Source organism: Triturus cristatus, chromosome 3_1 (assembly GCF_964204655.1).
Source record: "Triturus cristatus chromosome 3_1, aTriCri1.1, whole genome shotgun sequence".
Classification (NCBI taxonomy): domain Eukaryota; kingdom Metazoa; phylum Chordata; class Amphibia; order Caudata; family Salamandridae; genus Triturus; species Triturus cristatus.
In genome coordinates, this window is record NC_140583.1 from 679,088,463 (window position 1) to 679,100,567 (window position 12,105).

General features: G+C 46.1%; 1 protein-coding gene across 2 annotated transcripts in view; it reads right to left on the reverse strand.

Moving 5' to 3' along the window:
• Positions 1-12,105, reverse strand: part of PTDSS2 (phosphatidylserine synthase 2) — a 426,270-nt gene that overhangs the window by 246,823 nt on the left and 167,342 nt on the right. For both annotated transcript variants that reach the window (XM_085644752.1, XM_085644754.1), the window contains one exon: positions 229-279. In XM_085644752.1, coding sequence (XP_085500878.1) covers positions 229-279 — 51 coding nt within the window. The remainder of the gene's footprint in view (positions 1-228; positions 280-12,105) is intronic.

Below are 12,105 nucleotides of genomic sequence, written 5' to 3' on the forward strand. Positions count from 1 at the left end.
GCACTTTAGCCCAGATAAAGAAAATCAGTATTGAGATGACATGAAACGAAGACAGATGCAGAGGAAGGAAAGAGTCATGCAGGCATGGTAGCGGCACTTTAAAAATCAATATCTTGTCTTATACAAGAGCTAAGAGGTCAGCCATGCTGGGCATAGGACACAGCTCCTTTAGCAATAGTAACAAAAAGGTTCCATTTAAAGAAGAAGTAAGCAAATAAAAATACACACCTTAATATACCAACCAAGAAAATGAGCAGGAACAAACCCATCAAATTTATCCTAAATATGGAAACAAAATCAGATAAAAAAACATGTAACAAAAGGAGACTCAAACATCACAAAAAGTGTTTACATTATTAGATTATTAAATCAAATTAAAAACGTATTCTTTCAAGAGCGACCTGTCTTTCATATTAGCCACCTGTGACATGCCTGCGAGTATGAATTTTTGATCCTCGAAATGATGGCTACTTCAAAGAATTTTCATTTTTAGACAAAACTAGGCAAGATTTACAACAGACAAGATTCACAATACCAGTGAACTTTACTAAAGATTAGAAATAGAATTTGAGTGATCCCTTTCTTTATTTAGCAAACAAGGGCAAGCTACATACAAATAATATACAATAAATGCATGTAAATATTGATCTATCCCTCACCATCTTGGATCTTCTCGTTGCTAAAGGCCACTGCTTTTGATCACACTTTATACCCTCAGCTCTTCCTTGGCAACTTAAGTGTGTCATACAAACTGCACATTCCGTAATTCTAAACTTTTGATTTCATTCATGATCTCTCATAAACAATGTTAACTCCTCCAACATTTCCACATGTGCTCAGGAGTTTTTACTCAGAACACATTCAGACTATAATAGCCAAGAAAGGGGAGTCGCTCTTTTACACTATCTCGCCTTCTCATTCTCTTCTTCTTATACCTTTTGCTAAATGCCTGTTGCTAAAATAATTGTTGCCTTTTTGTGGTTTCATTCTAATTTATATTTTGCTACTGATCCTTGCCCAGAGCAATTGCATGACATCTCGTCTTCTAGGTCTACTTCTACTAAATAGATTATTAATACTGGTGACTTTAGTTTCTGGCTATACTCCCACCGCTGGCTAGTAATTCAACACTAACTTCCAGTGACTTAGTCATAATGGACAGCTCCATCTCTCACTCTTCAGAGCCCTGTCTCAAATTCATTTTACAAAAATACTGATTAAACCATTTAAGTTATTAAATATTAGTCTATCGTAAGACTCTAGTTTATCCCTTGTGGCACCTACCTTTCCATTAACCCCACTCAACATTTCTTGCAAAGGTTATATGCAAGACCGCTAAGCTTCTTTTCTGGTTCTTTCAAGATCCTACTAAAAGCCTCCTCTGCCTTCTTTACCACTTTTCTAGTGAAGTCTCTCTATCAATTTCAATTCGAAGAGGCTCATGACTGCTGACTAAACTACTGTGTGTTGTCAAACTATTTGCATTTCAAAGCAGACATTTTCTTCTCAAATAAACGCTCAAAGGATACCTCCCAAAAAGAGGTTGTAATTTCATTTAACCCCTTCAGTGCCCGCCCCTTTCCCCGCCCTGTGCCGGCCGTTGTATTAGCGGGCGGGGTCTATGACGAGCTGGACTCGTCATGGGCACAGCGCCACCGCGGCCCATGACGAGTCCAGCTCGTCATGGGCACTGAAGAGGTTAAAATACTAGGATAAAGTTGTTAACCTGTAATCCTAGTTCTGCAATCAGGGGAGTCTCGATTAAAATCTTAACAAATGAATTGTCCCACACATGTATAGGATCCTAGAGAACTTTACAAAATATATACTTTTTGCTGAAATCTTTTTTTTTTTTTTTAACAAACCCAAACTTAACAAGCTACTGTCTGCTATAACAAGCAAATATGTTAGTCTTAAAACAAAAAAACTCAATTTTAATTTAGAAGAGTTATTAAAGAAAATCTCTGTTTTACATCGTTTGTTGGCACTCCCAGGATTGTGTCTGCTGTATCCAGAGTTCCAAATTTGGAGGTCTTCTGGGAGCACGGAGGGATGGATGGAAAGCGCCTGTGTACTTTGGGACTTTGAGGCCTTCCAGATGCTGGTGGTTTCCTTGCGGACCACCCAGAGCTAGGCCTTGGCATCGTCTGTAGGCACGGTGCCCAAAGTGGTGTCTATGCTCTGTCCAGAGTTACAAATTTGGTGGCCTTCTAGGAGCATGAAGGGATGGATGTAAAGCACTTACATGGCTAGGGCATTTTGGAGCTGTCCAGAAGAAGAAAAAGTTACTAACCTGTAACTGTAGTTCTCCAGTATCGGTATCTTTCATTGATTCACATGCTTTAATCATTCCACGTGGAAGTGGGAGTCCCACGGTACAATAACAAAGCAATTATATAAGTAGCATAGGCTGAGATGGCACTAGGCCATGAATTTAATAGCCCATCTATGACTTTTTTTTGTTTAAAGGAGCAAACTTACACACCAGCTAATCATGCGATAGCACCCTCTAGGACCTTCCGTACAGAAGCTAGTTCCCTCAGATTTTCGAGCAAAAGTGGGAACATATATAGTCCCAAAAGTAAGGGAGAGCGTCTAGGGGAGGAGGGTGAGTCGCATGTGAAACTATGAAAAATACCGATGCTGGGGAACTACAGTTACAGGTAGGAAGGAATATGCTACTTACCAGTATGCATCTGTTCTTGGCATGTAGAGCTGCAGAGTTGTACACTTAGCATAGGTCGCCATCTGGTGTTGGGCCCGGATGTTTGCAGTTTGTTTTTCTTCTTGGACCGTGTTTGGAAGTCACGAGTTTGGTGACTCCTCCTTCGGTCCGTACTGCGCATGGGCTTCGGCTCCATCCTCAGATTGTTTTTCGCCAACAGGGAAATGATGGAGCGTAGTAATAACAGTGAGAAACCCATGTGTGTTGTATCTAAATAAGATGGACTGGAACGGATACAGGTAGCCGGGGAGGCGGGTGGGCGTGTACAACTCTGCAGCTCTACATGCCAAGAACAGATGCATACTGGTAAGTAGCATATTCCGTTCGAGGCATATGAGCTGCAGATTGTACACTTAGCATAGATTATATAGCAGTACCCAACCTTAGCGGCGACCACCGGTATCCGTTGCAGCTGTTTGAAAGAGTGTTTTTAGTACAGCCTGGCCCACCCTAGCTTGCTGCTGGGAATGCACATCTACACAGTAGTGTTTTGTGAATGTGTGCGGTGTAGACCATGTGGCTGCCTTGCATATGTCATCTAAGGGTATATTCCCTAGAAAAGCCATAGAAGCCCCTAACTTTCTTGTAGAGTGGGCTTTAGGGGGAACAGATAATGTTCTCTTTGCCTTCTGATAGCAAATTTGTATGCATTTTACAATCCACCTAGCTATCCCTGATTTTGAGATGGGGTTGCCTTTATGTGGTGGAGAAAAGGAAACGAACAACTGTTTGGTCTTCCTGAAGGGTTGCGTTCTTTGTATGTAATATAGCAACGCTCTTTTCACATCTAGTGTGTGTAAGGCCCTTTCCGCAACAGATTGGGGTTGCGAAAAGAAGACAGGTAATTCCACTGATTGATTGAGGTGGAAGGGGGTAATGACTTTGGGCAGGAACTTCGGATTAGTTCGAAGTATGACCTTGCTGTGATGCATTTGTATGTAAGGTTCCTGTATGGTGAACGCTTGTATTTCACCAACCCTTCTAAGGGAAGTGATAGCTACAAGGAAAGCTGTTTTCCAGGTGAGAAATTGTAGCTCACATTTGTGCATTGGTTCGAAGGGCGGACCCATTAGTCGTGTAAGGACCAAATTTAGATTCCATACAGGGGAGGGTGGTGCCCTGGGAGGAATTACTCGTTTGAGGCCTTCCATGAAGGCTTTAATAGCGGGCACTCTGAAGAGTGACAAATGCTGTCTGTTTTGTAGATAGGCAGCGATCGCTGCTAGGTGTAGGCGTATGGATGAATACGCCAGGTTACACCTGTGAAGATGGAGCAGATAGCATATGATGTGTTGTATGGATGCATCTAGAGGGTTGATTGTATTGTTACGGCAGTACATTACAAATCTTTTCCACTTTGCGGCATAGCATGCTCTAGTGGTAGGACGTCTGGCTTCCATGATGATGTTCATGCAATCAGGGGGAAGGTTAAGGTACCCGAATTCTAAGATTTCAGGAGCCAGATCGCCAGGTTGAGCTGAGCTGGGTCCGGGTGCCTGATTTCTCCATGGTTCTGGGTTAGGAGGCATGGGGAAAGGTGCAGTTTTTGATGTGGTACCACTGATAGTTGTAGTAGCGTGGTGTACCACGGCTGTCTGGCCCACGTCGGAGCTACCAGAATGAGTGTGAGGGAGTGCTGTTGTAGTTTCCTGACCACTAATGGAATTAGTGGGAGAGGTGGAAAGGCGTATGCAAATCTGCCTGACCAGTTCATCCATATCGCATTGCCCTTGGACAATGGGTGTGGGTATCTGGCGGCGAAGCTTGGGCATTTTTTGTTTTCGTGGGTGGCGAAGAGGTCTATTTGAGGATGCCCCCACTGTCGGAAGAATGGGTGAAGAACTTGTGGATGCAGTTCCCATTCGTGTAGTTGTTGAGTCTGTCTGCTGAGCAGATCTGCTATGGTGTTTTGTACGCCTGGAACATGTTGTGCCAGGAGAAAAATGTTTTGGGGAATTGCCCATCTCCATATGCTCTGGGCTAAGCGGGAGAGCTGGGGAGAGTGTGTCCCCCCCTGTTTCTGTATATAATACATCGCAGTCATGTTGTCTGTGCGAATGAGGACTGCTTTGCCTGAAATCTGCTTTTGGAAAGATTTTAGGGCTAGAAAGATCGCCAAAAGCTCCAGATGGTTGATGTGGAGCGTTTTTTGCTGTGGCGTCCATAGACCTTGCATTGTGAGGTGTAAGAGGTGCGCTCCCCAGCCGGAGAGCGATGCGTCCGCTGTTAGAGTCACTTGGGGAACCGGGTCCAGGAACGGCCGTCCCTTGGAAAGGTTTGTGGTGTTCCACCACTGCAGAGAGTGATGTGTGCGGCCGTCCACCAACACCAGATCCGTCAGCTGACCCTGGGCCTGGTTCCACTGTTGTGCTAGGCACTCCTGAAGTGGACGCATGTGGAGTCTTGCATGGGGCACTATGAAGATGCAAGACGCCATCATCCCTATGAGCTTCATAAACACTCTTGCTGGTAGAGAGTGTTGAGGAAGGAATATTTTGCGTAAGGCTAGAATGCTTGTGATTCTGGCTGAGTTTGGATAGGCAATACCTTTTGAGGTGTCTATGGTGGCCCCGAGATATTGCTTTGTGTGAGATGGTATGAGGTGGGACTTTTGGTAGTTCACCGTGAAGCCTAGCTGATGAAGCAGTTGGATGGTGCTGTTTGTATGTTGCACGCATTGGTGGTAGGACGCGGCTTTTATGAGCCAGTCGTCTAAGTAAGGGAAGACGTGAACATGTTGACGTCTGAGGTGTGCTGCTACTACTGCTAGGCATTTGGTAAACACCCGTGGTGCAGTGGTGACCCCGAAGGGGAGGACCTTGAATTGGTAATGTTGCCCGTCCACCACGAACCTGAGGTATTTTCTGTGAGAGGGGTGTATTGGAATGTGAAAGTACGCGTCTTTCAGATCCAGTGTTGTGAGAAAGTCTCCCTGGCAGAGGAGTGGGAGGACTTGTTGTAAGGTGACCATGTGAAAGTGGTCTGAATGTATGTAGGCATTTAGAGGCCGGAGATCCAGAATGGGTCTGAGGGTCTCGTCTTTCTTTGGGATTAAGAAATATAGGGAGTAGACCCCTAGATTTCGTTGATTGTCGGGTACCTGCTCTATGGCGTGTTTCTGGAGGAGCGAGAGTACCTCTTGTTTGAGCAGTGTGGAATGCTCTTGGGACATTGGACGGTGCCTTGGTGGGATATTGGGTGGGGTAGATGTTAGCTCGAGGCAGTACCCTGACCGAATGATTTGGGTCACCCATTTGTCCGATGTTATGGACTCCCATACGTGGATAAAATCTTGTAGTCTGCCCCCGACCGGGGTGGAATGGTCTGGGGGGAGCGAAGGGGAGTCATTGTGCGGGTGGGGTGGCAGAACGGGTATTGTTGGTTTTGCCCCTGCCCTTATTGTTGTTGCCTCTGTAACCACCTCTTTGGTTGCCCTTTGAAAAGGTATTTTGAGGAGGGGATTTGTAGGAGGTAGAGGCATTATCGGTGGAGGAGCCTCTACCTGTGCCACGAAAGGACGAGCGTCGAAAGGAACGCTTAGAGGCTTGGGTCTGGAGCGCTCCCATAGACTTCGCTGTGTCTGTATCTTTCTTCATTTTTTCGAGCGCTTCGTCTACCTTTGGGCCAAAGAGTGTTTGCTGGTCAAAGGTGTGATTAAGTATTGATGTCTGGACCTCAGGCTTGAACCCTGATATCCTGAGCCAGGCATGGCGTCGAAGCAGGACACTGGTGTTTATGGCTCTAGAAGCAGTGTCTGCTGCATCGAGGGCACACTTAATGGAGGTGTTTGTGATTAGTTTGCCCTCCTGTATCAGGTCATGAGCTTGGCGTTTGTATTTCTCTGGAAGGTGCTGCATAAGAGCCTCTAATTCATCATAGTGTGCTCTATCATATCGCGCAAGCAGTGCTTGTGTATTTGCAATGCGCCACATGTTTGCAGCCTGGTAGGCGGTGCGTTTACCAGACGCGTCCAGAAGTTTAGATTCCTTGTCTGGTGGTGGGGCATCTCCTGAAGATTGGGAGTTAGCCCTCTTTCTAGCTGTGGAGACAACTAGGGAATCTAGAGGAGCAGGGCCCTTGATGTATGCAGGGTCTGTGGGTGCCGCCTTGTACTTCTTCTCTATTCTAGGGTTTAGTACTCTGGCTCTGACAGGGTCTTTGAATACCTCTGTAGCGTGCTTGGTGACACCCTTAAGCATGGGTAAAATAGCAGTGGAACGATCTTGTAAATCAAATGTATCCAGTAGGAAGTCTTCTTCCACTGGTTCCGTGTGCATGTCCACCCCATGGTAGTGTGCTGCTCTCTGCACTAAATGGTGAAACCCTAAAGAGTCCTCTGGAGGAGACGGCCTTGATGGGTATAGGTCGTCTTGAGGTACATTGGGTACATCAGGGTTATTATAATCCTCCCATGGATCTGGGGTCCCTGGTGGAGTGGGATCCATTGGGGCGTCCCCTGGGTCATTGTCCGGGTCCCCGTCATCCGGGTCTGGGGATGGGGCCGGATCGTAGTGAGGTAAAGGTGGAGGGGGTGGTGGTGGGAGGGGGGGTGGCAGTGGGGAGGGTACTCTAAGGGGAGAAGTAGCTGAGTCCCTCTTTTTGGGTGGAGGAGGAGGAGCCGGAGCCTCAAGGCGACGCTTCTTAGTAATCACAGTCAAAAGGCCAGTCTTTGGATCTCTGGACAAAGTCTTTTGTAAAGGGTCTGGTGTAAACAGAGCCAATGGCGCCGAGTCGTCTGTCGGCACCGGCGATTTTGGAACCGGAGGTTTCGATGTTCTGTGTACGCCCTGCTTTTTGGAGGTCTCCGTGTGTTTCGGCGTCGAATGCTGTTTCGGCGCCGGAGCGTCGGTGCCGACCGATTTCTGTTTGTGTTTGGTCGGCGCCGAGTGTCCAGGCTTCGGCACCGGTGGTTTCGGAGTCGAGCTGGATTTTGCAGGCTTCGGTGCCGAGTGGTGTTTATCGGCACCGGGCGTCGGCTGGCTCGATCCCGAGCTGCCGTGAGACTTTGAGTGCTTCGACACCGGGCCCGAAGGTGGGGTGATCGAGGCTTTGGTTTTGGTTTTGCCCAGGCCGGCAGGCGAGGGAGTAACCGGAGTCTCTTTGGTTTTCGGTGCGGGGCTGGGAGGGGGCATTGTACTCACGGCCCGCTGTCCTGGTGTTACGTCCTCCAGGTCGGAGTCGTCGGCCTCGGAAGCGCTGACGATGTCTTCTCCCAGTTCGGTGTGTGTCTGCCCCGAAGCTTCGGCGTCGTCTCCGAAGATGTCCGGTGGAACTGTCGAGGATGAGTGCGCCATGGTGCGTCGAGCCTTTCGATCCCGGATCGTTTTCTTCGATCGAAAAGACTTGCAGGCGGGGCAGTCTCGAGCCTCGTGTTCCGGAGAGAGGCAAAGGTTACACACCTGATGGAGGTCGGTGTGGGGAAATTTAGACCCACATTTTGGGCACTTTTTAAACGGAGTCCTTTCCATCGGCCGGGACCGGAGTCGCGGAGGGCCCGAAGGCCGGTGTCGATGTACGGGATGGAAAAAGTGCCGCTTCGAGAGATGAAGATGATGAAGGAACTCGAAGAATCGAGGATTTTCCGTCGAGGCTGGAACCGTAGAAGTTCGAAGCCGGAGTACGAAGGATCACATCCGAGCCCGATGGCGGAAAAAAACAATCTGAGGATGGAGCCGAAGCCCATGCGCAGTACGGACCGAAGGAGGAGTCACCAAACTCGTGACTTCCAAACACGGTCCAAGAAGAAAAACAAACTGCAAACATCCGGGCCCAACACCAGATGGCGACCTATGCTAAGTGTACAATCTGCAGCTCATATGCCTCGAACACTTATTTTCTTCTCTAGTATTGGATATTTCATAGATTCACATGCTTGAATCAGATTAGTCAGCAGTCATATTAATACTTATCATATTGCAAACAAATCAAAACTGTTGCAAAACCAATACATTACATTAGTAACAACCATAGAGGATGGTGGGATGGATAAAAGCACAAATGCAGAGAGGCTCCCCTTAAAGAAACAGATGCCGCAAAACTGCCTGTCCCACAGCTATATCAGCTTTATCCATAGCATCCAGGCCATAATGCTGGTTAAAGGTATGCCTGGTGGACCATGTGGCCGCACTGCAGATTTGCTGTATTGGAACCCCAGAGAATAATGCAGTGGACATAGAAACAACTCTTGAGTGAGCCTTGACTCTAGCGGATGATGGCCGTCCTGCAGTGTAATGGCAAACCTGAATGGCTGTTGCAATCCATTTTGCAATTGAAGAGTTAGAGACTGGAGGTCTTTTATTCATACTGCCATAAGAAATGAACAATTAGATTTCCGAAATTGTTTTATTCTGTGTAAATAGAATTTAATACACCTCTTAACATCCAAAGTATGTAGGGATTTCTCAGCCATAGTGAAGGGATTTGGAAAACAAAATTCTCTGAACAATAGGCTCGCTGAGATAAAAAGCCGAAGGGACTTTTGGTATATATTTAGGGTAAGTCCTTAATATTACTTTGTCCTTTTTGAATTGCATGAGAGGTTGTCGAATAGTGAATGCTTGCAACTCGCTAACCCTTCTTGCAGAGGTTAGTGCAAGTAACAAAGCCGTCTTCTATGACAGGAATTTCAGTTGTGTTTTGTGGATAGGTTCAAATGAGCTTTTCATTAACTGACTCAATCCTACATTTAAATACCGGAGGAGGTTGTTTCACTGGAGGAAAAGATCTAAAAAGTCCTTTGAGGAATGGTTTAACTAATCTTGCCGACCATAGAACACCGACCTCCCGGATCTAAAACGGGAAATTGCTGCCATGTGTATCTTTATTGATGAATGTGCATGGCCAGTCCTGGCTAAATGAAGAAGATAAGGCAGAATCTGCACCGGCGTTGCAAATAATGGATGCAATTCTTTTTCTTGATACCACATACAGAAACGTTTCCACTTAAATTGGTAGGATTTATCTGTGGATTCTGCTCGCGCTTTAAAAAGAATTTCTCTTCACTCTTTAGGTATATTCAATTCTCCAAGCTCATTGTCGTCAGGATCCAGGTCAACAAGTGACAGGTTGGGATGTAGTACTTGGCCCTAGCTCATGGATAGCAGCGTCAGAGTCGCTACCAGAGGAATGTGATGTTGTTCAGAGAGGATAAGTTCCGTGTACCAGGAACTGCCTTTGCCATTTTGGGGAAATGAGGATTAACCTGTATGGTTCCCTCTTGATTTTCTTTAGAACCTTAATATCTGAGGAATTGGGGGAAAAGCATAAGAAAATATTTTCGACCATCCGATTAAAAAGACATTTGCCCACGACCCTCTCTGGGGATGCCAGCTTGTGTAATATTGGTATTTCTGGTTAGTCTGTGTTGCAAAAAGATAGAGCTTCGGAGTGCCCCACTGAAAGAAAAGGTCCTATAGGGCAGTAGAATTGCGGCAATCTGTTGTGAATCTGCTGAATGTGTCCACTAGTACACTGAACACTCCTGGCACATGTTCTGCTCTCAGTGGTATAAGGCCCAATTCCAAATTGTTTGTGCCTGATGAGATAGAGCCACAGATTGTGTCCCTTCCTGTTTAAGTAGTGTGTACGGATAAGAACTGATGAACCTGCAATTCTGGGAAGGAATGAGCACAACGCCAGGTTCTAGGAGATTGATGTGCAATGTTTTCTCAACAGTCGTCCATTTGCCACTGACTGAAAGCTCTTGAAGATGAGCGCCCCAACCCTCCAAGGACACATCCGTGATGATGACAAGATCTGTTGCTTGGGAGAGAAACGTCATCCCTTGAGAAACGTTGGTTAATACTAACCAAAAGTGCATAGCTTTTCTCATTTTTGGGGTAATTTGAATCACATCATCAAATGAACCCAGAACCTGCCATTGTTTGTCTAACTTCTCCTGGAGAGGACGCATATGAAGTCTGCAGTTTAGAATTAAAGGTATGCAGGAGCACATTCCTAGGAATGATTTCTACAGTCAGACAGAAGTGGACTTTCTTTTGCAGAGCTTTAGGGGCAGTTGTCTAATTTTGTCCTGCCGTTCTGGAGAAACAAAGGCCATGTCCGACTGGGTGTTTAAAACTGCTCCCAGAAACATTAATGATGTTGTCAGTTCGCGAGTTGATTTCTGTAGGTATGGTATCCAAATGTTTGATTAGCAACAGGCATTTTGCAGTGTACACTTTGGCTTGATGGCATGATGGAGCTTTTATGAGCCAATCGTCTAAGTATGGAAAAACCTGAAATCCGTGTAGCTTCAGACGTGCTGCCACTGGGGCCATGCAGTTGGTGAATATTCTTGGAGCTGAATGTAGTCCAAAGAGGAACACTTTGAACTGAAATGTGTGCCAGCTACCTGAAAATGAAGAAACCTCTGGTTGCTACGATGAATTGTGACATGAAAGTATGCGTCTTGAAGGTCCAAAGTTGTCATATAGTCCACATGGTTGAGAAAGTTTAGGATATCCTGTAGGGTGACCATTCAAAATGACTTTTTCCAGGTATTTGTTTAATTTTCGCAGATCTAAAACTGGGCGCCAGTCTCCTGACATTTTCCTGAGAAGGAAGAAACAGGATTACCCCCATTGAAGCTTTGGAACCTTCTCCATCACCCCTTTTTGAAATAGGGTAGCGACTTCCTTCAATAGTTGTTTCAGATGGGGAGTAAACAACCTTGTTGGAGGTGCATTCAGGGAATCATCGTCGTCATCGAAGTCTTGGCATTTTACATTCAATTCTCAAGGGCTATGAGCCACTCTAAAAAGACTATCAAATTCTTACTCCAGTAGGATAGCTGGTGGGTATTGCAACACCCGGCTTGGAGATGTGTGAACTGGTAGAAGTACATCAGCTTTAGGCTTATCAGAATATGAAAGATGCAGCACTGGCACCAGAGGAGCCAACGGTGCCACGGAAAACAGATGCTGCAACTCCGTTGACGAGAACTCCATCGTCGACGAGGATTTAAACCTTGTCGCAGGCAAAACCAAATTTTCTGATGAAAGTATCGTCAACGATGCTATCGTCGTCATAGACTGTGTTGTCGACAGTACCATTGTCGACGAATGTTCCATCAACGGTGGTCTCTTATCTGTTGACATGAATGTCTTAGTCGACGGTGCAGAATCCTTAGCCGTGAACGATGGTGTCAATGAGCACTTAGAACGCTTTGTCGACGATGGTGGAGACTTAGAGGCAGTTGACGATAACAGTCTACTGGTAACAATAGTCGTCGACGCGGTCAGAGACGATGATATTATTAAAGGAGATGATGCTGTAGAGAATGTAGATGTTAGTGTCGAGGTCGTTGATGATGTGTCGTTGATGGAGAAAAAGATGTGGAACTCCTAATTTTCTCAGCCTGAGAAGATGCTGTCATCAAG